Raw genomic sequence first — 25,007 nt, 5'->3', positions numbered from 1 at the left:
AAAATATAATAATATACAAAAACGGAATGAAATTGATGAATTTATTAAAATATATATAAACATACGAAACAAAAAAAAAATCGATTTACATTTTACTCAACTAACCCTAAATTCAACGTGCACTAATAATATAATTATGCAATTTAAATTAGACAAGAATAAACTATTGTAGATATATAGGACATTTCTCATGTTTTTTTTTTCATCTAAAGAAAACAATAGTATAAAAATAGAAATATAAAGTACATTATTATAATAAAAACATGCATGAGAATATGAATAAAAACAAAAGAAAATGAAAAATAAAATATTTCTATTTTATTTCATTTTTTTTTTGGTAGTTAAGTTGAATTTTATTGCCAAAAAAAATAATATACAAATGATCTGTTAATAATTTTTTTTAAAAAAAAAATCTTTAATTAATTAAAAACTTCGGAGAAACTATAAAACTTTTTGTTAAGTAAAATTAGAAGAAAAAAAATCAAAATCAAAATGATTACCGAACATCCTTAAGTTTCTTACCTTTCTTATGAAATACATGAGCATGGCCGCTGCAGCAATGGGCACAATCATCGCAAACACAATTCTTCGAAATTTAATAGCCTTAATTCTCGAGATCCATCTCAAAATACTCAAAATTTTCCAGATAGAACCATGTTGACCTCTCAAGACACTTATTACTAAACTCACAAAGAAGAAGATTCCCATCATGAACAACTACAAATACAAATAAGTTCTTAATTAATTAGTACTATTTTTCTTTAACCCCAAGCCAAACAATGAATTTGTGCTAAAAAAAATATAAATAAATATAATTTTCAAATATATTTAGACCCTTCTAACACCTTGTTTGTTTGAGTGAATTAAAAAACAAAGAAAAAAAAGGCTCAATCAAATAGAATAGTTAGTGAATTTCGATAATCTTTATTAAAGTAAAATAAGTAAAATTCGATCGAAAAACTTAACAAAATAATTTGAATATAGAGTCACTTACTTGTAGTGTGTAGAGACAGAGTAGAGTAATAGATCAACTTTACTTTCTTTTCTTTGGAAATAATTACACTAAAACTCAAGAGATTGATCAATATATGAAGAGACAATTAAATTTAATTAAAGACCGGTCACATTTATAATAATTCAAAAATTATTAGTAAAGAAGTGTTACATTTAGTAATCATGAGGATTAACTTAATTTTGCCACATTGTTATGTTACAAATGCCCTCATTTAATACAAGAAAAAGAAAATTAAAAAGACAATATATAGATTAAGAGTTGAAGGGAAATCTTTCATAATAATAATAATAAATAAATAAACAAATAAAGGGAATGAAGAGGCAAGGTCTAAATTAAAATTATAAATAAATGTAAAATGTGATTATATTTTTACCTCAAATAGATAAGTAATTTTGGCTGTAGAATTTGAAAGGTTGCTAAAAAGGGTGCAATTAATTAAGTATTGAGTGCTGGATAATTAATTTACAAGATAAGTGCTAAAAGACATTATTAGTAATTAGTATTTTTTTCGTGTTAGTTTTTGGTATAATTAAGTATTGAGTCTCATATAACTTAAAAAAATAGTTTTTAAAAAATATTACTAACTAATTGTAAGACGCCACTTATAAAAGATATTGAGCACTAATGATACCTATAACACTGCTCTTTTATTAATGGTGCTAAACATCATTAGTGCCTTTAGATATAGAATTTCAAATGTTTTTTTGTATTGTAATTTTGAATTATATTTTTGCAAATTGTTTATTATTTTCATTTTTTTAAAAAAAATCCCAAATATATAAGCTTGTATATTGCTTCCCAAATTAGCAAATTGAACTTTAAATTATTAATTTTTTTGAAAGAAAAAATCAATTCATTCTCTTTTTATTAATTACAACTTTATAAAGTTTTGATAATAGTGTCTTAAAACTTTTAGACATGCCGTCTTACAATTGATTAGCGATACTCCTTAAAAATATTATATTAAATTATGACACCTGATACTTAATTTGAACCAATAGTAATATTAATACATAACATACTAAATACTTTAGCATTCTTTTTTAGATATACAAAATTATATATTATATGTTATTATTATTGGTACTAGTATTAAACACATTGGGAATTATAGAATTCTAATTTAATATAACAACCATCTTAACTTTTATTATCATAGTTCAATTGTATATAGTCCTAATTATTTTATTTTAATAAAAATTATATAGAATCATTATCATCATCTCATAGTGGTGTTCCATAACTATGCTAAAAAATAAAACAGAGTCAAAGCAAGAAAGAAGCCAAAGCAAATTGATAGCAATTGAAATAAAATTACAAAGAACCCCTAACTAATTACTAATTAAATATCAATTTTAAACTTTTTTTTTTTTTCAAATTGATAGGAAATAAAATAGAGTCTCAATACTAAATGATAGCATAGTACTATAGATGTGTCACATGCACAACTAAATACATATAACAATAACTTGTTATATTATTTTTCCATTGTCATGACCAATATCACTAATGCACTTTTTCTTCCAATCTCTAGGCATAGCTAAGAAAACCCTCAAAAAATCATGATTTGCAGCTATGATGGAGATTGCTCTAAAAATTGTAGCATAATTAGTACTACTAATTGGATGGCCATATAACTCAGTCAACTCCCTCCCAAGTTGACCTTGCAAATTAGTGATATTATTATTATTATTATTATCTGCATGGTTGTAATTAGGGTTTTCTGCATAAAAAGCTTCCATAAGATCTTTAATGATTTCCAATTCATTCATAGTAGCTGAAAGGCTCTCAATCTTCAATCTCATTTCTGCCAAAGAAGATGAAAGATTCACTCCAAATGCAGCCATTGCTTATCTATAAAAAAAAATGATTGAAATATAATTAAATTAAAAAGATGGAAAGATTCACTCCCAATGCAGCCATTGCTAGTATGTATATATATATATCTAATTAATGCCTAAACATTCAATTATATAAAGTCTAATTTTATTATTTCATGCTAAATATATTAATTAAATGATGAAAATGGTTCTCCACTAGTCAAAAGGGCGTATTTGAGTCCTTTTTCATTTAAAAAAATAATAATAAAATTTATTGTACTAAATAAATCAATTCCATATAAATAAGAACTTAAGAAACAAAAAGCAATAATAAGAAACCAACGTTTTGGAAGAAAAAAATAAATTAAAACAAAAAGCAATAATAAGAAACCAACGTTTTGGAAAAAAATAAATAAATTATTATATATAAACAAACTAATAATAATATTCTATGAAAATGGATAGTTTTATTATTATTTTATTTGGTTCAATGACATAAAAACGACTGCAAAATATACTAAACTAAATAAATCAAATATCCATATATAAATTAATCATTAAAAACATAACAAAATAATATATATAGATATATATATATATATATATATATATATATATAGGGTGGGACTATGGTACAACATGCCATTATGTCCCTATGGGTAAGGAAGGTTTTTGAGCCTTTGATTGTGCATCAGACGATCATAATGGGCTAAGGTATATATTAGTATTATGAATGTTAGGGCACTAGATAATTTGCTAAGTTTTTTTTCTTTTATATATATATTTATAAAATTTATTTGTCTTTGATTATTTTTTTGAAAGCCTTTATTTATTTATTTCATTAAGGGAGTTTGATTGTATTGTCCTTGAAACTTTTTTTTTTTTTTTGTATGATTAAAATAATTTTTGACCAAAGCAATAAGTGGGAAAAAAATTAAAGTTTGTCGTTCTTAAATCTATAACTATTTGGGGTCGCCTTTTTTGTATTAAATGTATTTTTATAATTTTTATTAGTTAATTTATTATATTTAGCAATTTCGCTAGAACTTTTAACTTAATTTTTAAATTTAGAGCTATATTGCATCTCAGCCCCAAACAAAATAGGTATGTTTGCAATTGCAACCCAAATAAAATCTCAAAATTCAGCCCGAGTGGCACGGTGGCGAGCCCTCAGCTCCTCTGCTTGCACGAAATGCATGGCTGGAAATAGGGGTGTACGTTAGTCGGTTTATGCTATATTTTATTCAATCCAATGTAAAGATCGGGTTGCAAAAATCTAAGTGCAACCCACCCAATTAAGAAAAAAAAATAGTAAGCCGCCCAATAAAATTGGTCGGTTTAGTCAGGTTAACCGGTCTAAACAGACCACTAAAATTTTTTGTTAATTTTTTATTTTTATATTCAGTTGTTATATTTTAGTTAATTGTAATAATGAGATAAATATATATATAAATTAAATTTAAAGTTCAAATCAACTACCATGAAAATAAACATATTAGTTTCAACTTGATATTTTTTAAGTAGTCATATAAATTATATAATATATAAATGTATATCATAAAAATGTAAAAGTATATATATTAAAAAAAAATAAACTCTTTTAATCGGGTAGGTAGAGTTAGTTCGGATTGATTAGGCTAGTTGGTATTATTTTCAACCCGTCCAAATAAAAATTGGGTGGATTATATTTTCATCGGATTTTTTAGTTTGTATTTTTTATCAAATTATCTTAATTTAGTTTAGGTAAATAATTTATATTCGACAGTATTAAAAAGTTTTGCACATACCTTTTCCATTAGCTATAATATATGAATAATCAGCTACTATAATCTAACAAAATACATCTACACACACATTTATTTAACTTGTAATTGGTCTATTTTCTTTCCTCATAGCATGAGGACAAAACAAGAGGACCCACGGTAGATTTACCCTATATATATATATATATATATATATATAGGCAATATTAAAGACAGGTCACATTTATTTATTTAAAATAATAATTCAAAAAAAATTAAAGAAGGGTCACATTGAAATTAGCAAGAACTTCTGCCACATTATTGTTATATGTTACCAATACAAATCCTCATTTAATACAACAAAGACAAAATGAAAAGACACTACCGTGTGATTGGTTAATTAATTATGATATGAAGTCTAATTAGTATTTTTTATAATCTTTAGAGTAATTTGCGGTATAAATACCTGAATTTTATACTGAGTAGCAGATAAATACTTAAGTTGTAATTTTGGCGGTAAAAATACCTTCCGTTACACTCTTAAAACTTCCGTAGGTACCTCTCCGTTATGTGTCAGGTTAGTGTCTACGTGTCACTCGTTCATTGATCCATCTCATTAATTTTTTTTATTTATTATTTAAAAGTTTAAAAATATAAAAAATAAACAAAAATAAATATAATCAATTTATTTTTATCATTAATTCTTATATATTTAAAAATTAAATAAAACTTATTTTTTTAAATTAAAAAAATTACAAAATTAAACTAAACATAAACACTTAAAATTAAATTAAATACAAAATTAAATTCCAAACCCAAAAAATCTGAGAACACTAAAATCTCGTTCTTCTCCCCCTTCTCTTCTGCGATTTAGGGGTCAACTTCTTCTCCCTCATCGTCTTCTGAGAACCAGAGGTGCAGACCAGAGAACACCCCCCATCGTCATCGCCTTCTTCCTCCTCACCAACAACAGCCCTATTTCACATACCATATCTCACTATCATGTATAAATCACGCTAAAATCACAAAAAAGAGATATGAAAGGGATATAAAAAATAGCCCAGGGTTGCTGGCATATAAGATGATATGAAAATTTTCTCAAATACTATTTTTCATATTGATATTACTAACTTGGTAAATAATTGAGTGATGTGAACCTCATGTTGGGAATTTCCTCTTTCCATTTTGATTTGCTCATGAGAGTATATGGATTACGTTACAATGCTTGAATAATTTTTCAGGCACTCTTTTGGAAAATTGCTGCTGCTTTACCAAGAATAGAAACACTTTCCTCAACGAAGTAAGAAGACATGGTTGATGTGAATCTGAAGTCAACGAGTGCATCAAATCCATCCCAACCTCAATCCAGTGGATGTGCCTGTTGATGCATCCTCTTGAGCATTCTTTGTACACCCAATGTTTCATCTCTGTGCCAGTTGGGTATCTCTATTTTTCTATGCATCAGATCTGGAAAAGGGTTTTCGTCTGCATTTTCTTTCGGTTGAGTGGTTTTCTCTTCTGTAGGTATATTTTGCTTTGTTTGGGAACTTATTTCAGGACAAAAAAAACTAACTGAGGAGATAGAAATAGATGAGTTTTGATCAGGGGGTAATCTGGTGGTGAATCAAGAAACCAATAGTCTGTCTCATATTTTGTCCTCTCAAATAGATTTTGGTCTTAATGCATTTTTTGTGCCAGCAACCCCAGCACTCAAGCTTCCCAGATCCATCCAGATGTCGTTGATGCCCAGATCTCGAACTTGTCGTCCTCTTGTGCGATTGCTCCGTCCGGCTCTGAGCAGAGAGAAATCGAGAAAGAGAGGGACTGAGAGAGTGGATCGAGAAAGAGAGGGACTAAGAGAGTGGAGAGAACTCAAGCGAGATTGAGAGGGAGAACAGGCTTCGGTGTGCTCTGATGCGATCCTGGTGGTGGGAATCTCGTCCATCGGTTGTGGTAGAATGCCTCACCGGGGTCGGACGGAGGTGCGCCGGAGATGATACCTGTGAGAAGAGAGAGGAGGAGGCGATAGGTTAGGTTGAAGATGAAAAAGGAAGAAGACGAAAAGATATATATATATATAGAGAGAGAGAGAGAGAGTAAAAGGAAAAAAATATTTTTTTTTATTTTTTATAATTTTAAATTAATTTTTAAAATATTAAATGATTATTTAAAATAAAAATAAATCTACCTGGACCAATCACAACGTGCCATGTAGGTACTGACCTGGCACTTAACGTCCAGGTACCTACGAAAGTTCCAAGACCCTAACAAAAGGTATTTTTACCGCCAAAAATACGACTTAAGTATTTATCTGCTACCCGGTATAAAACTTAAGTATTTACGCCGCAATTAAATTAAAATAATTGGGATTCTATATTGAATTGAATTAATAATGAGATTACACTTTATAATATTTTGTTTTATTTTATTTTTCTTCCACATTATTTTTGGCACTCTTATTTCTAAAAATACTTTAATGTATAACACTTTTTAAAAATATTATAATTATGATCTTACACATTATTATTTAACATATATCTTAATTTTTAGCTACAATAACTTTTTAGCTTTAATTTTTTATTAAAAAAATAAATAGTATCAATGCCACAATATAGCATTGATGCAAATTAATACTTATTCAATGTCACCTTTCTTTATTAAGTTTTTTGAATTACTATATATAAATAAATGTGATTACCGATCATTAATTAATAATGAATATTTATTCTACTCATTATTAATTAGTTAGATTATATATACATATTTCCTCTTCATATAATTCATATATTCCCAATTCAACTATTGAATGTCTCTTGAGTTTTAGTTTATTTATTTCCAAAATAAAGAAAGTAAAGTTGATCTTCCTCTCCTCTCCTGCACAATACAAGTACTAATAACTCTCTACCAATTCTCTCTCTTTGCATATTGTTAAGTTTTTTCAAGATTTATTTATATGTTGATTTTAGTTATTATTTAGGAAGATCAACTACTTTAGTATTTCTTTTCTGTTTTCTTTAAAGAGATTTAAGAGTTGATAGGGCACCTTTAACTATGAAGAGGGAAGGTCTATATATATATATAGAGTATTGCTATAAGGCACTAGTGGTGCCTAGCACCTTCTCGATATGTCGCATTGAAACAAGAACTTTTGCCACATTGTTATGTTACCAATACAAATCCTCATTTAATATTCAAGAAAAAGAAAATGAAAAAATATGTGAAATGCTAATTAATTATTTATTAGAGGAGCATTGCTTATTTGCTTAAAAAGAAAAAAAAGTAGATGTTCATTCATTGTTTAAAAGAAAACAAAAATTATTAAACCATAATCATATTCCATTTTCAGCAATATCTAGAAGAAAGATTCTCTTGAAATCTGCAGGCATAGCTGAGAAAACCCTTAAAATATCATAGTTTGTAGCCAAGATCTTGACAGCTCGAAATACTGCAGTTCTATTAAATATCACTTCTTCTAAGCCCATTATTTGCTTCAACTGGCTCCCAAGTTGAGCTTGCAAATCACTTATATTTTCATGATTTTTTGAAGCTTCAATAACACCATCAATCTTTACTCCCATTGCTGCAACAGTAGCTGAAAGACTCTCAATCTTACTCTCCACAGTTTCAGAATCTTCACTCTCAATCTTCACTCCCTTATTCATAAAGACCACGTTTGGTTGGAACTAATGACAACATAAAAGTAAAAATTAAGAATAGTAAAACTCATGACAAGAATATATAAAATATAAAGGTTAATTAGGAATTTTGCTCTCTAAATTTTGACATGTATCAAATCATACCCCTGAATTTTTAAGGTCGTTAAAAATGCCTCCTGAACTATTGAGATTGTTGGATTTAAGGACTTTTGTCCAATTTTAGTAAAAAAGTCTAACATGGATGAAAGTTCAGGGGTATGATTTAGTACATTTTAAGGAGCAACATTTGGTATATATCAAAGTCTAAGGAGCATGGTTTAGTAGATAAATAATTAATGAAATAGTAAAATTGAATGAAATTAGACAAAAGTCCTTTAATCCAACAATCTCAATAGTTCAGGGGGCATTTTTAACGGCCTTAAAAGTTCAGGGAGCAAAAATCATAATTAGCCAAATATAAATATTACATATTGTACTTAGAGAAAGAGCATTGTTATTTGGTATTAGTGATGCCTAACATTTTTAACAGGTGACGTCCTATAATTAATTAGTGATATTGTCTAAAAATTATTTTCTTAAGTTATATGGAACCCGATACTTAATTACACCAATAGCGATATGACACCAAGGAGAGTGCTAAGTATCAGGTCTTATATAGTTAAATATAATAATTTTTAAGAAATATCGCTAGCCAATCGCAATGCAACATGTCTTGAAGGTGCTAGACTTTACTAGTACCCAAATTCTAACATAATGTGATAACTTATTATGATATATATTTTCATAGTGGATAAATTCTAACATTTTGTTTGAAATAACATGACTTTAATGTAGATATATAGAATTTAATAAAACAAATAAATATATTTAGACCATTAGATACCTTATTTGTTTGAGTCGAAAATTGAACTGACAATTTTATCTTTATCATTTTTAAAAGTATAGTCTATTTCGTCATTTAATAAAATAAAAAAATTAATCAATAATTTTTACAAAAAGTAATAGCAATACTCCACATTTATGTGGTGTAATCATAGTAGTAGTTTAGTCTTTTATTAAATTTTGAGCAAAAATTTATAATTTTACTGTGACATAAAATTTTTTACTAAAATACTGTCTTTTTATAAAACAACTGTAAAATACTAAACAAAATAATTAAAAATAACAGTGGAACAACTAAAAAATACCAGTAGAATAATAGATAAAATTTACCACAATAAACTGTATAAAAAATACAATATTTAAGAAAAAAAATCGCCTTACAATTAAAAAAAAATTGAAAATTTCAATATACAATGTAAAAATTCCTTTACTATATGCAAAATTAATTGAGCTAAATAGCCCAAAGGTAAAGCAACAAAAACTGAGCTAAGTAGTGATTTTAGTAGAAGAAATTTCTACAAAAGGAGAGAGAGAGAGAGAGAGAGAGAGAGAGAGAGAGAGAGAGAGAGAGAGAGAGATTTACTTGTAGTGTTGGAATCTCTTCAGGTAGGTTGGAGGAGAGGAAGAAGAGATCTACTTTCTTTTCTTTATGAACTAAAAAAGACTTGAATTGAAATAATAATGGCAGTGTTTTAATTTAATATTATGATCTAAATATCTACACTTTTTTCTCTAGTTAGTGGACATAAACAACGGTCAGGATTTAATTTAACACCTTTAGCTACATTATTCTTGTACCATCTCATTTAATAAAATAGAAAAATGGAAAAGATAAATATAAATATAAACCACAATACAGCTGTAAATATGAGTTGAGTTTTTTGTCATGGTAAGAAATTCAAGATGCATGAGCACGACTTGACACGAAAAAATACAAGTTTGGGTAGGAAATGGAATGACACGTAAGCACAAATAAATTAGCCTGAAAGCATAAAACATTAAAAATTCTTATAAATAATAATAATAATAGGATTATGTGAAGTATTGTTAAAAATTATATAAAAATAATTGAAACTATAAAAAATACATACAATGTAGTGATTAACTCATTAATTGTGAAAAAAGATAATAAAAAAGTGAAGTTTAAGTTCGACCCATATAAAAGAATGAATTAACCCATTTATGAAAAATGGACTGACCCGAGTAAAGCAAGGCATGAATGTAAACTTACGGGTCGTGTCGTGCTTACTTAATATTAGCACGCCACGGTTCATATCTTGTTATGGGTCAACACAACACGACTCTTAGTATTACGGGCTTTTCAAAATATGGACCAAACCAGTACGACACACGTATTTACAGCTATATAGAACTGTTTTCAAAGAAAAAAAAGAACACAAGACAGGGAATTAGAACTGAACTGAAACCACTTTGATTAATGATATGACTAGAACTGAACTGAAACCACTTTTCTTTTCACAAAAACACAGTTTTGGTGAAAGATTTACAATGAGATTATGTAAAACTTTCTAGTTTTTACAACAAAAACTTACCTATTTCTAAGTCCAATGCACATATCTATTACTATTCTAAACTAGTGAAAAATCAATTCTCCTTGCCTTTATGTCAATCATCAAACTCGAAAAGCTCATCGAGTTGTTCGTCTGTCCAGTCTGGCATTGAGGTTGTTGAACCCGACACCTTTCTCAGGTTTTCACTACCAAATTCCTTCTCAGGTTCTTTGTCACCAGCAGAGACTTCAACCAAGTTTTGTGCAGTAGCTGTGGTTGCGGTTTCAACCCTGCAAGATGAATTGTCTGCTCTAGATCGCTCACAATCGCTAGGCTGTTCATCTGCCACAGTTGCTCGGTTACTCGAAAGTGTACTACTTAGAACCGGAGTGTTTGTGAATGAACATTCTTTCTCAGCAGCATTACCAAGTGAGTTTCTGCAGTGTTCATTGCTAATAAAGCTACTGTTCTCGGAAAGATCTACTACTCTGTTCTTGTTCAGACTACTCATAATTCCTTCGGTTCTTTTCTGTGAAATCACTGGTTCAGCTGTATGTGATCTTTCATTGCTCTCTATTTACAATATACAAGAAGAGTGACATAAGTGATCATAGAGTAATCTTATCACTAATTCTGAATATATGCAAGATAAATAAAATCTCAATTGAAATGAAATTGAAAATGTAACCAACCAGAACTTTTTGCAGCATATCTTAGTGATGGAGCATAATTGTGTTCAATGGGAGGACCAGTATCCTTTGAAATGACCTGATAATTTTCAACATAGAGAGAAATATGAATGACTCCTTGAACTCACATGATTCTTTTTCCTTACAAGTACATATTTAAAAAAAGAAAAAATTACAGATAAACATACAGATATTATCATATTTGTATTTTGTTCGAAAGAGAGAAAGTGTGTATTACTTAATGACATATTCTTGGTTTGCTTTGCATAGTATTCAACATAACTAAAGAAGACCACAAGTTGGTATGCCATTTTCTATGGATTAAAAATCCTCTAAATTTGTTGGTATACCAATGGTTTACAATAGTTAAACTACTCTATCAGCCCTCTAACTACTGTTATCTTTCTCTATAAGCTCATTTTTCACCAATTTATTCAACCTCTTAGAAATCTATTATAGAGTTTACCTACATATCAAAATATAGTCGGCTAACTAATTAGCAAGAACAAAAAGAAACATACCTTGATTACATTGTTCAAGGTGATATTGAGAAAGAATGTAGAGCGAAAAGGAGCGAAAGCAGGCACCTTCAAAAGGAATAAAAGGTTCAATAATTCTACCAGTCTCACCATGTTTGCTGTTAATTATCTTTTGAATTGAAAAACACCTATAATGGTACCGTGGCATAGATGATTAACATTCATGAGAAGAAGCACTAATTATGAGAATAAAATAAAGGACAAAAAATCAAACCTTTTGGAGAATCAAAACGGAACCAATGGATATGATCTTCCCAAACTCTCCTTGAGAAAGAACTTTGTGGTGAATGCTAGCATCAATTGTACCTGTGGGATCCTGAAATCGGCACGAACATGTCAGATTACATTGTACATTGAAAATTAAAACAGTAAAGTAGTTCACATTGCAACAAAACTTACCTTAAGAGTTACCATCAAACTACCAAGACCATTTGGAGTACATGACTTGATTATAGCAACAACCTAACATATTCAATTAAGAGAAATTAATGAATTGAGTTAAAAAAAACAGAGAAAATAATAGGTTAAATGCAATCAAACAGATTATCATTCTCCCCAGTTAGAAATGAGTATTTTGTAAAAATAGTCTTTAAGAAAAAATTTATTACTTTCCAAAAAATTATATGGAATACTTAACGCGATAGCTATAGCACTGCACAATGCTTGTTATAAAATATATAAGGATTGCTACTTGATCGCGAAATATAGATTGCTCGTTGAACCATGTAAATGCTCTGTGACCATTGTTATACAACCATAAATTTACAATTTCATGGTCGTTTTATGATCAATTCTATGTGATTATTTTACAAATTTTACAATTACAAGTAGTTAGTTTGGAAAAAATTTCTTTAGAAATGAACACTCTTTAAACATTTCTCACTATTTTCTCAGCAACCAAACAGAAATTGAAGGTTTCAATTTGCAAAAATAGAAAGATAATTCACAAATAAATAAATCTCAAATACAATACCAGAGCTGCTCTGTCACTACGAAACCCCTTCTTGATAGAACCCAATGGCGTTCCAGGAACTGAACAATCACCATCCACCATACCTAATTCAAATCAAACCAAACAAAATTAAAAACTAAAATCAAAATTTCCAAATACATTTTCAGAAACAGAATTCTTCGCACACCTTCCGTTCGTAGAAAATCCAAAGCTGAAAGCCACGGATCAGCCCTAAAATCCTCATCTTCACTAGCATCGCCATCTTCAATAACCTTCCTAATGTACTCCTGAGTAGGAATGAGATCCTCATAGAACAACATACCGTCTTCCCGAGATTTCCGTTCCATGGCTAATTGTACGGCTCCGGCTGGGCCGGGAATGAGGAACTGCCGGCGTGAAGAAGGAGGAGATGAGGATGAGGGGTTGGGGTTGGGAAGAAGAGAGGGTTTTGGACGCTTGCAAGGTTTGAGAAAGGGGATTTGATCGTCGTCTACGTCGAGAGCTTCTTCCCAGTGTTCATCTTCTTCCGTATTTTTCGGCATTTTGGCGCCAAAAATGGATGAAAGAGAGAGAGATTATTTAACTTTGAATTTCGTTAGTTTTGTAGGGGCTTTTTGGACATTTTACAAATATTGTGCAAATATTAGCCGACGAGTTCTATTTGTACCCTACAAAATGATAAGTACAACTCAATATGTAAAAAAAAATAATTAAAGGATTAACCTTCTATTATAATCTCTTAGTTAACCTTTGTACTTGAAAACACATACCGAAATATTTTTTTTTTCTAATTTTTTTTCTTAGCGGTGTTCTTTATGCTTACAACATCATCCCTGTAATATTTGAAAATTTTCGAATAGTTTATAGTGTTGAAAATATGTTTGAAATTTTTTGAACGCACGTGGTAAACTGGAATATTAAGAACTTTATTTTCGACATTGTAAACTATTTAGATTTTTTTAAAAATTATAGGAACGATACTGTAACTATAACGAATATGGCTGTGAAAGAAAAATTGAAAAAAAAAAAACATATTCTAACATGTGATTTCAGACGTGAAGGCTGACTAAGAGATTGTAATAGGAATTTATAATTAACACTCCTCAAAAAATTAAGCTTAAATTAATTTTTAACATTAGTCACTTAAGAATTTTGTATTAATTTTAATATTTATTTTAATTTTTTTTGATAAAATTTCATATAATTTTTTATTTTAATTTTAATTTTAATTTTTTTTGTTATAGTATTTAAAATATAATTATTTTTATTTGATATGTATATTTTTTTTAAGAAAATTAATTGGGAGAAAAAAAATTTTTAAAAAATAATATAATTAAATATATAAATTTTACGTAAAATAAAAATTATTAAAATAAAGTATACTTACAAAATTTTAGGATGCAAATAAAATTTTACATATTGCTCCACTATCTAAAAATAAAATTTACATAAATCACTAAACTTTGTAAGTAGTCTTTTTTTAGCCTCAAATACTTCTAATGTTAATAAAATTATAATTTTTGTCTAGTTCTGACAGTGCCAATTCTATTAGTGTTATGAATATTCATGATACAAGTACTATAATTTTTAACTCTATTTTTACATCAAATTATATATGCGAATTTTATAATTTTTCAAATAGCATTTTTTTCACTTTCCACTATGAGAATTTGTAAAATATCTACTTTTCTAATAAAAGCATTGTTACGAGGAACTTACAGTACTTAGCATTACGATCAAGTATCTTCTTATTATGCTAAATACTACTTTTTTTTTAGTGTAGCGTAATGGTATTTTACAATCATTTAATAGCTTAATAGCTTCAAGGCCCTAAGTTCGAACCCATGATCTCTCCCTTTTTTCCATCCCTCCCTCACCACTAAACTAACCTTACTGGCTTTGCACACACTAATTACACACAATATGTATTAAATATTAACCATTTTTATTTTTAAGTGTGTAATTAGTGTGTAGAATTTGAGTTGTGTTTCTAGCCTTGCACTTTTATTATACACATATTTGAGAAATGCAATTCTCAATAAATTATAAACATAACTCTCAAACGTTTATTATACACCAAAAGTTACCTATTTCCTTTTTTTTTTTTTTAATTTCTTTTCTTTTCTTTAGTCTTAAATTAACATATAGTTACAAATTTCATTCCCATAGGTTATCAAAAATAAGATGGGAATAGCAACAAACTCAACCCATAATAATAACAATAATAACTAAACCATTTACAAAAAGAACAAAGGAAGGAACTTTATGTAAACAAAGTTGTTCACAAATAATATGATGATGATGCATTGGCTCCAAAGAAAAACCTTTCAAGACCCAACTGAAAGAATTACAACTCCATCCATATTATAATAAAAAGTAAACAAAATTGGATTTTCAAAACTAATAATCAGCAGCTAGAGAATTAAAAATGGCTTTTTATCGAACCTCGAAAATACAACGAAAAATGATTTTAGGCCTTACTCGTGAAGAAGAAGAAGAAGAATCGCAACCCCTTTTTCATCTGCTGCTGCAGTTTCGGTCTAATATTTATAAATGGCAATCTTCTTCAATCCCAGGCCAAGAATTTGCACGTAAATCGCATAGCGAAAACTTCCCGAGAGAGAGAAGCTTTTGTTATAACTGACTGATTACTTACTGAAACACCTTGCTTAATCTATCAGCAGTAAGGGCTGCTCGTTTGTTTGTTGGCTCGAGAACAAGCGCGTATCTAAAGTCTGCAACGTTGAAAGTTACATTAGATCCCGAAAAATTTGGAAGATAAAACACCGAGGTAAAAATGACGACCCCAACAGCGATTCTGTTTTGTTGAATAAAATGTTTCGATTAGAATCTATAAAACAATGGTGCTTTGCTTACCTTCAATAGCCTCCTTATAAAAGCCAAGCATCTCTCTCGCCGTACCTCTTCGCAAGTACGATTTTATGTTCTGCACCCGAAAAAGAACAGCAATGTAATTGTTTTCTGAACATAGTACAAGTTTCATTAAAATGAAACCGAACAATCAATTTACCTTTTTGTCAAGTTCAATAGCTTTGGTGCAGTCTGCTTCGGCTTGAAGAAAACTGAATTTACGAAGGAATACACGGTCAAACACTTGCAAGAAGTCTAGTTTAGCTTAACAACCTTTGAGAAAGAATAACAATACCTTCCGACTTCAAGGTGTGCTGCAGCTCGGTTGCTGTAATATGTTGCACTATCGCCACAAAGTTTGATAGCTTCAGTGTAAAAACCGATGGCCTTATGAAACTGTTTCTCCTTGTAAGCTTGATTGCCCTAATTATCAATTACAAAAAGGAGACGATAAAGTAACGATGTAACCAAAATGGAACACTTTTTGAATTGATAAACAAACTGTTGAGCGAACGAACCTTTTCCTTTGCCATCTCGGCAGATTGTTCCCTGCTGACAACAACATTTCTGGAAGCTTTCGATTGGGAAGCGAGATCAGCTTGCTCTTGAAGAGACACGTATAAGGAATTCACTGTATCTAGTAAAAACCGATCACCACCATGTCGGGCTATAAAGGAGACTGAAACAGGCGACTTCTCGTGAAACCCGAGTGGAACTGTAACCTGAAAATCATATAATGGTCATGTCATATATGATATAGATATATGTTAACAAGAATCCACTCCCACAATTCTTCTCTTTTTCCTTCTTAAAAACATTTTGGATTCAGACAAACATTTATTTGAATTTTCAAGTCCCGATTGACCGTACATAAGCAAATGCATAGACACAAATGACACACATCACAACTTTTCAGGTGTAAATTGATCAAACATTAGAAACATACAAACTTCACACCGCTCGGAGGGAGATAAGGGGGGAAGCAAACTAGCAACTTTTACCTGACAACAGCCTGATATGCTAGCAATACTTAATAGACTAAATGCTCGGCTCTGAAACTGCTCTGATAGGATCTCCTTCGCACCTACTTTTGGAGGAGGATCAGCAATGGTCGGTATCACAAGAACTCCTTCATCCTAGACAAATCTCAAGTACCAGAGTCAGCATGATTCTAAAGTATATAATGAATTAAAATTTCAATTAGTACAATTTAGCAGAAAGACATTATTTTAAAAATTCTTCGATAAAAGACTTATACCTTCAATAAAGCGTTGAGAGCTAAGCGCATCTCGTTCCTAATTGCTTTGCAATTTTCAACATCGGTACCAGTTGTATCAGGTGTTTCATGAAAAATTGACGAGATAGCAGGATCCAAAACGGGCTTCACCGAGTTAATCCACTCCTCGTGATTATTTCTAAACTCATGTCTGTATAAGGATGTGCAAAACAAAAATTGATTAATCATTGTTCAGATGAGACTATTTATTCCTCTTGTGAGAAAGAAGCTCACCTTTGAAAAATCTTCATAACAGCTGCAAGTGATCCAAGTGATGAATTTTGATTTTGCCCATTTATTTGTTTGGTTTGGAACACTTTCAAGCTTGTTACCTTTGAACTTAAATAGTCTCCAAGATTTTCATGCTTTAATACTTGTTCTGGATCAGATTAAAAAGAAGCATTAAGAAAATATCCATGGAAAGTACCGAAAAGGAAAAAGAAAACAGTACTTTAGGCCTAAGCGAACATAAATAGAAATTATAAATTTTTGAAAGTGAATAAAAATAAAATAATATCAGTAATAGTAACAATAAAGATGGAAGTGCTGAGAAAAGAAATCAATATCCTAATGATGCTTATACAACAAAGTACAAGAACTTACTTCCGAAAATCTTCTCTGTGGATTTGACAACAACTTGAACAATCCTTTCAGCGGGAATCTTTCCTAGTTGAAAGCAATCATCGGCTATTATTACCTGTCTAGGATTGCGTTGAGGAGCATAAGGAAGTTGCAACAACACATGCCCAACACGTCGGAGAACAGTATGATCCTTGGCAAACCATCCTGCAGAGGAGATTTTACGAGGTAAACATAATTGATGGCTTATAGATCAAAGAATATAATTATTAATGAGAAAATATTTCAAAATATAAAATGAAAACTGACGAAACATAGAGCAGCTCTCGCAAGAATTGTTGTATGACTACCAGATTGTGGAGCACAAACAAAAGCACTTCGTATATTCATATGAAATGCTAACATAATTTCTACCCCCAAAGAACCAAATAATAATAATAATTAAATGCATTAGTACTTGATGGCATAGTGATAATTTCATACTCGAAACAAAACAAATTAATAATAACAGAGTAAACATTTTTCATTAGCATAAACAAAGAACACAGACACAAAAACTATTATTTGCTATCTAAGTGATCTCAATAGTGCATCAGAGAGCAGAAACTAGGACAAGCAACACATCCAGCTTACAAATTAATCGTGTATAATACATACCAACAGTATCAAGACTTGATGAGACAGGTACAATTCCCATCTGAGAAACAGCTCCATGGGAGGGTCGGAATCCTAAAACACCGCAAAATCCAGCAGGTACTCTGACATCCCCAACAGTGTCAATACCTGAAAACCACCGTATTAGTAAGAAATACAATTTTTTATTCGAAGACGCTCACCATAATACAATTAAACAGGAATATTGTTCCAAACATATATACACACAAATTCGAACTTAACAAAATTTAACAAGCTGAGGCAGACAAGTGGGATAACTAAATTAGCTACCGAAAGAGCATGTAAAAGAAGAAGACAAGAAGAGGAGGGAAAAACAAGACTCACCCAAAGCGAAATCAACAAGCTTGGCAGCTACAGCAACAGAAGCTCCACTAGAAGCTCCACCCGGTACTCTTTCAGGCACAGCGGGATTTGTGGGGGCACCATAATGCTTATTCTCCCCACTTATACTGCCCCAAAACAAAGGAACCATTGTTTAGCTTTTGGTTAAAATATGAGAGAATCAGAAAACAAATATATAAAATGTATAGAAAGACAAACTAGAGCATACATGATCTCTTTGAACCAAAAATCACATTCATTTTCTCAACCAATGCTGGAAACGAAACCGAAACAGCAAGGCATTTGCATCAAAAGGGAAAAAAATGGTTCAAATTCTTCAGCATATTAAGAATAAAATACATACCCGTAGGCTAATTCATCTACAACAGTTTTACCAATGCAAGTGGCTCCTCCTTCAACAAGAGTGGAAACCACAGAGCATGTTCCAGAAGCTGCTTCATGTGTTCTGGCCCAGTCTGGATGACCAAACCCCGTAACGTGTCCTTCGATGTCAAATCTATCAATTTTAAATTAAGAAATATTCACTCAGAATCAGAACAAATATTCCCACACAAAAAAAAATGTAAACTTTATATATTAACAACCTATCACACACATAAATATTTACACAAACAGTTTGATAACTGCAAATATAATTCATTTCTATTATTACAATATAACAACAAATTTGAGATTTTTATTATCTGGGTTCTAACACAATTTAGTTTAAACACTAAAATAAGCCAATCTATTCAAAAAAAACTTATCATAGTAAACTCAATCCAAACTCTCAAATAGCATGATATAAATATATATATATTAACTCAATACACACTCATAGACATTTACACAAAAAGTTTCATAACTGCAAATATAATTCATTTCAATTATACAACACATTTGATATTTTCAATTAAATTCAAGTTTACTCCTTAAACCCTAAGTTAGCCAATCCATTTGAAAAACTTATCCAAAATCTCAAATAGCATTATATATATAAATATATTAACTCAATACACACTTATAAAGATTTACACAAACAGTTTCATATCTGAATAAATAATTCATTTCCATTATTCACAATATAAACACATTTAAGATTTTCATTATCTGTGTTCTAACACAAATCAATTTTTAACACTAAAATTAGCCAAGCAATTCAAAAAATACTTATCATAGTAAACTCAATCCAAAATCTCAAATATATATATATATTAACTCAGTACACACTCATAGACATTTACACAAACAGTTTCAAAACAGCAATATAATTCATTTCAACTATTCACAATACAACACATTTGATATTTTCAATTCAATTAAAGTTTACTCCCTCAACACTAAAATTAGCCAACCAAATTCAAAAAACTTATCAAATATCATTAACAACCAAATTCATGATGAACTCATCGATTACATAACAATAAATGCAGATACACCCTTTATATATATATATATATAGAACAGAGTAAGGATAGAGAAAATACACGTCGGATACGGCAAAGGTGAGAGCAGTAAGAGGATGAGGAGCTTTAGGAGGAGCAGGTTGAGGAGGAGGAAGGAGTTGAAGCTTTTCGATAAAAGCTCCAAAATCTTGCTTGATAACTTTCTTGAGTTTTCTGGTCATGAAAAGAATCCCAGCCAAACCCAAACCGAGCAAAACCCATAAATTAGATGAGTGAGAAGCCATGAATGGGGAAAACCCTAATGGAAAAATGTGTTCTTGAGAAGAAAGAGAAGGGAAAGAGATAATGGAGAGAGTAGTGATAACTTCGCCACTCTAACGAAACCTAAGCTATAAGCTCTTTTCTTTGGTATATACAGAAAATGACTTTGAGGCTAAGACGCAACCTTTATTATTTATTATTTATTAATTAAAAAAAAAGAAAATAAAATTATTACATTGATTGATTCATAGATATTTACCATTTTGCCATTTACTCAAAGAGCATTGTTGTTGGGCACCATGGTGCCCAACACGGTGACGTCTCATGATTAGTTAGTGATATTTTCAAAAAAAATATTTTCTAAGTTATATGGGACTCGATACTTAATTACACTAATAGTAGTATGAACCCGAAACTCGGTCAACTTGCCCCATATTCACCCCTAGTACCTTGGTGCCCAATATCAATGCTTATTATTTAATGTAATAGCTTTTATGGAATATTACTAATCAATTGCAATGCTTCACTTGAGGCTAGCTCAAGTGGCCATAGAAGAGTGTGTGTGTTGGAGATCCTGGGTTCGAGTCCCAAATTATGCATGGTTGTAATGTTAGAGATATTATTGCAATGGAAGATAAATCAAGATATATACAACTCAATTGTAAAAATAATACAAGGACAATAAAAGAGATTGATTAAATATATGTTACACAAGACACATATATACACTATATATTGCAAATATATATGAAAGGTAGAAGGAGAAAATTACAACACAAGTAATATAATATATGTATATATAATAAGAGAATAATATATATATACACTCACTCACAACCTTGAGTGTAGATTAGTGGGGATCACCATGACTTGAACAAGGTATTACACCTTTGTCCAAAAGCTTATTTCCCCCTATCTCTAAGCACTAAGGGAACTCTCTAGGAAATAGCTTTGGGAATTATCAAGCCTTAGGGTTTTCTAGCAAAGTGCTTTCTTGATAGAAAACTTCATCTCATCCAAATGAGCACCAAAGACCTCCTTTTATAATGTATAGGTGATCACTTAGAATTCAAAATACACAACCTCATTTCTCTCATATAAATGAGTATTAATATAGTTTGTAACAACTATATTTCATACCATTTGAATCCTATCATCAAATTATGTAACAACCCTTTTATTACACTAATAATGTGTGATCAACACATGAGTTACAAGTGACAACAAATTGTAACTCCTCTCCAAGTTACAACATGTAGGTTACAAAAGTGTAGGTTATAAAATCATAGGTTACACATTTATTTACCATACACTTAATATATATTATTCACATATATTTATCACATTTTAATCTACTTTATTATTATATTATAAAATAATATAACAATCCCCCACTAGATTAAAATGTGTGACACACTTGTAACACACTTGTAACATTTATTTAATCAATCAAAATATTATATCAAAATATAACATTCCCCCACTTTGATTGAATAATATACACTTTTAAAGAAGTCTTGCTTAGGTGCATTAGGTAAAATGTCTTTCGACTTGAATTTTACCTTAGTGTAGTTACCACAAAGTTTGATGAAATTTTGGTTGCCGTAGCATTGAACCACTATCCCTTTAATACAAACCGGTGATAACACACACACCCTCGCTAATGCTCACTTGAGACCGCATGTCTCGCTCTTGCACCGTTAATGGCCATGTGCAAAATTCCAATTCATGGACTCTCTAGAGAATAACTCCCAATTCTCATAAGAGGCGGCACCACCTCTAGTCCACATAGGTGGAGTTTTAGTGTCTCACCACTCTTTAGACACTTCTTAAGCTTAAGTGAGTTTTCTTAAGCTTAAGCTCCATTAAAAAACCTTTTGGTTTTAACCCTCAATTTTCACAACATGTACTCATCCATAGATGGGACAATTGAGTACCATATTCACTCTATTGACTTGTTATTACCTATTGAACTTAAGACTAGATGTTTACTAGTGTCAAGATAGGTTACCATCAATGAGAGAAACACTAAGGGAGTTTAGGCCCCATCCCTCGAAAATTCATGCTTTAATCTTGTACGGAGATTAAGCGATTTGTTATAACCTCTCACTATTGATTCCATGTGAATCATGCATGCCAAAAAATAGTGTTCACTTTGTGACCACTTTTCTCCTTAAGTACTTAAGCTTTGAAAATTTAATCATAAAAGATTAATTTTCACACAACTCAAATTCTCAATAATTTTGATACCATGCATATCAAAATTAAACACTAATTTAGACACCAAACATGTCTAAATTATACTTTATTTTAAGACACCAAACATGTCTTAAACTTTTCATATTGGAGTATCACCCCCACACTTTCACATTTCACTATCAAGATAATATCTTGATTTTAAAATATAGAAGACCACTTCGTCTCTATAATTTTTCTTAAATTTAATTTCCTTCTTGAAATTATTTTTACCAAAAATTTGACACCAAATATGTCAATATTTTCACTTATGCACATAGCCAGACTTGATTTAGAATTTGAATTCAAAATCAAAAATATCAACAATGTCTCATCACATTTTGATTAAATTTGTGGTTCACCCCCACATTTCTACCATAAAGTGTATATTAAATATCACATTTTTTTATTTTCCTCTTCAAATGACTCTTTAAGGCCATTTTAAAAATACCATTTGACATTTTTAGTTTTCTCAACAAAACTAAAATATCAAACTCACATCACCACTTACAAAATAATGTGATTATTTTTTCTCATAATTTTAAGGTTATCTCCTCATTGAGATTAGCCCAAAATTATACCAAGGTTAACAAAATTCTCATCAATTTTGTTCACCACTTTGATTATTTAAGATTCAAAATTACTTCTCCAATTTTGTTATCTTTTCACTATTTTTGAATCCACATTGATTCATTTACTTTTGAGTCCAAAATTGCTCTTCCAATTTATGGCTCATTTCACAAGTTTGGATTCACTTTTAATCCATTTGTTCTTGTTATGACAAGACAATTCTCTTAAGTGTAACTCTTATAGTTCACTTTTTTTTATCTCATAAAGTGAGATAATTATCACTTTAAATTCTCAAAGAATGTAACTTCTCACAAGTTACAATTTTTTTTTCAAAATCACTATTGAAAAAAAATTCAAATTCTCTTTATTCACAATATATATGATAATAATCTCCACATCAATAGTAATAAACACTATTATACTACTATTAATATTATTATCATATATATTGTATAATTTGTATATTAATATACAAAATTAATATATATAACTCTCATGCATGAATTATAACTCTCAAATAATAATTCTATGCCAACTAATATAATATGTATGTTACTAATCAACATCAAATATGTAACCATACACATAATATCAATATTAAATTCATATGTTACATATCTCATATACATGTAGCATATATACATATATATATCATATACACATAATATATATAGACTAATTACACAATTATATATGTTACATACCTCACACATATATAACATATATACTTTAATACACATGCATGATATATATTATATATAATATATGTATTATATATGCATGTCTCATATAAATACATAAAAAATAAATATTTCTACATATTTAATCTCACTAATATATATTATATCACATGCTCTACATATATATAATATATATTACTCATATATATATACATGTTATATATTATATATCTCACATATATACATACAATAACATGATATAAATTTCAAATATCATATATATAATATGATATAAACACATGATCACATATATATAACTCATATATATATCATATATATTACTATCATATAAAAAATATAGTAAATCACATAATATACACCACCATGCTCACCCATGAATGGTTTTCACATATAATCTCTTATCCTTGTGTTCTCACACTTGATTTATCACCTCTTCCATTGAAAAGGGATAAGCTTTTGATTGTTAGAGATATTATTGCAATGGAAGATAAATCAAGATATATACAACTCAATTGTAAAAATAATACAAGGACAATAAAAGAGATTGATTAAATATATGTTACACAAGACACATATATACACTATATATTGCAAATATATATGAAAGGTAGAAGGAGAAAATTACAACACAAGTAATATAATATATGTATATATAATAAGAGAATAATATATATATACACTCACTCACAACCTTGAGTGTAGATTAGTGGGGATCACCATGACTTGAACAAGGTATTACACCTTTGTCCAAAAGCTTATTTCCCCCTATCTCTAAGCACTAAGGGAACTCTCTAGGAAATAGCTTTGGGAATTATCAAGCCTTAGGGTTTTCTAGCAAAGTGCTTTCTTGATAGAAAACTTCATCTCATCCAAATGAGCACCAAAGACCTCCTTTTATAATGTATAGGTGATCACTTAGAATTCAAAATACACAACCTCATTTCTCTCATATAAATGAGTATTAATATAGTTTGTAACAACTATATTTCATACCATTTGAATCCTATCATCAAATTATGTAACAACCCTTTTATTACACTAATAATGTGTGATCAACACATGAGTTACAAGTGACAACAAATTGTAACTCCTCTCCAAGTTACAACATGTAGGTTACAAAAGTGTAGGTTATAAAATCATAGGTTACACATTTATTTACCATACACTTAATATATATTATTCACATATATTTATCACATTTTAATCTACTTTATTATTATATTATAAAATAATATAACATGTAATATATAAACGCTTAAAAATAAAAACTGGATGAAATGTTATTAATTAGTGTGATATTCAAATA

General features: G+C 29.7%; 2 protein-coding genes and 1 long non-coding RNA gene across 4 annotated transcripts; all 3 read right to left on the bottom strand.

Annotated features, from left to right (window-relative positions):
- Positions 1 to 4,837: 4,837 nt before the first annotated feature.
- Positions 4,838 to 9,913, bottom strand: LOC115709583 (uncharacterized). Of its 2 annotated transcripts, XR_009686624.1 has the most exons (3): positions 9,699 to 9,906; positions 7,724 to 8,260; positions 4,838 to 4,887 (listed from the first exon to the last, which is right to left on the bottom strand). It is a non-coding gene; the product is annotated as an uncharacterized LOC115709583 (long non-coding RNA). The 2 variants fall into 2 exon arrangements; XR_009686625.1 differs by lacking the exon at positions 4,838 to 4,887 and having other exon boundaries at positions 7,797 to 8,260; positions 9,699 to 9,913.
- Positions 9,914 to 10,569: 656 nt separating this feature from the next.
- On the bottom strand, positions 10,570 to 13,475 carry LOC115709568 (uncharacterized). Its single transcript, XM_030637699.2, has 7 exons — positions 12,994 to 13,475; positions 12,828 to 12,910; positions 12,254 to 12,316; positions 12,069 to 12,170; positions 11,837 to 11,902; positions 11,319 to 11,394; positions 10,570 to 11,199 (listed from the first exon to the last, which is right to left on the bottom strand). The coding sequence occupies exons 1-7, from the start codon at positions 13,346 to 13,348 to the stop codon at positions 10,742 to 10,744; spliced, it is 1,203 nt and encodes a 400-aa protein (XP_030493559.2). The 5' UTR covers positions 13,349 to 13,475; the 3' UTR covers positions 10,570 to 10,741.
- A 1,567-nt stretch (positions 13,476 to 15,042) lies between these two features.
- LOC115709565 (translocon at the outer membrane of chloroplasts 64) lies at positions 15,043 to 20,369 on the bottom strand. The gene is made up of 13 exons (XM_030637695.2): positions 20,016 to 20,369; positions 18,893 to 19,045; positions 18,532 to 18,656; positions 18,190 to 18,315; positions 17,557 to 17,739; positions 17,188 to 17,332; positions 16,936 to 17,104; positions 16,679 to 16,813; positions 16,196 to 16,399; positions 15,973 to 16,100; positions 15,838 to 15,889; positions 15,684 to 15,753; positions 15,043 to 15,541 (listed from the first exon to the last, which is right to left on the bottom strand). The coding sequence occupies exons 1-13, from the start codon at positions 20,216 to 20,218 to the stop codon at positions 15,459 to 15,461; spliced, it is 1,776 nt and encodes a 591-aa protein (XP_030493555.2). The 5' UTR covers positions 20,219 to 20,369; the 3' UTR covers positions 15,043 to 15,458.
- Between the last annotated feature and the right edge of the window lie 4,638 nt (positions 20,370 to 25,007).

The sequence above is a fragment of the Cannabis sativa genome, chromosome 3 (assembly GCF_029168945.1).
Source record: "Cannabis sativa cultivar Pink pepper isolate KNU-18-1 chromosome 3, ASM2916894v1, whole genome shotgun sequence".
NCBI classification, from domain to species: Eukaryota; Viridiplantae; Streptophyta; class Magnoliopsida; order Rosales; family Cannabaceae; genus Cannabis; species Cannabis sativa.
This window is presented reverse-complemented; position numbering and strand designations above follow the sequence as displayed.

Coding starts and splice junctions, on each gene's coding strand:
- LOC115709568 (XM_030637699.2), bottom strand. CDS start 13,348: ATGCCGAAAAATACGGAAGAAGATGAACACTGGGAAGAAGCTCTCGAC. Junction 12,911..12,993: donor GGATTTTCTACGAACGGAAG/GTGTGCGAAGAA, acceptor GATTTGAATTAG/GTATGGTGGATGGTGATTGT. Junction 11,395..11,836: donor CCTTGAACAATGTAATCAAG/GTATGTTTCTTT, acceptor GAAAATTATCAG/GTCATTTCAAAGGATACTGG.
- LOC115709565 (XM_030637695.2), bottom strand. CDS start 20,218: ATGGCTTCTCACTCATCTAATTTATGGGTTTTGCTCGGTTTGGGTTTG. Junction 19,046..20,015: donor ACCTTTGCCGTATCCGACGT/GTATTTTCTCTA, acceptor TAAAATTGATAG/ATTTGACATCGAAGGACACG. Junction 16,400..16,678: donor GCATATCAGGCTGTTGTCAG/GTAAAAGTTGCT, acceptor TATGATTTTCAG/GTTACAGTTCCACTCGGGTT.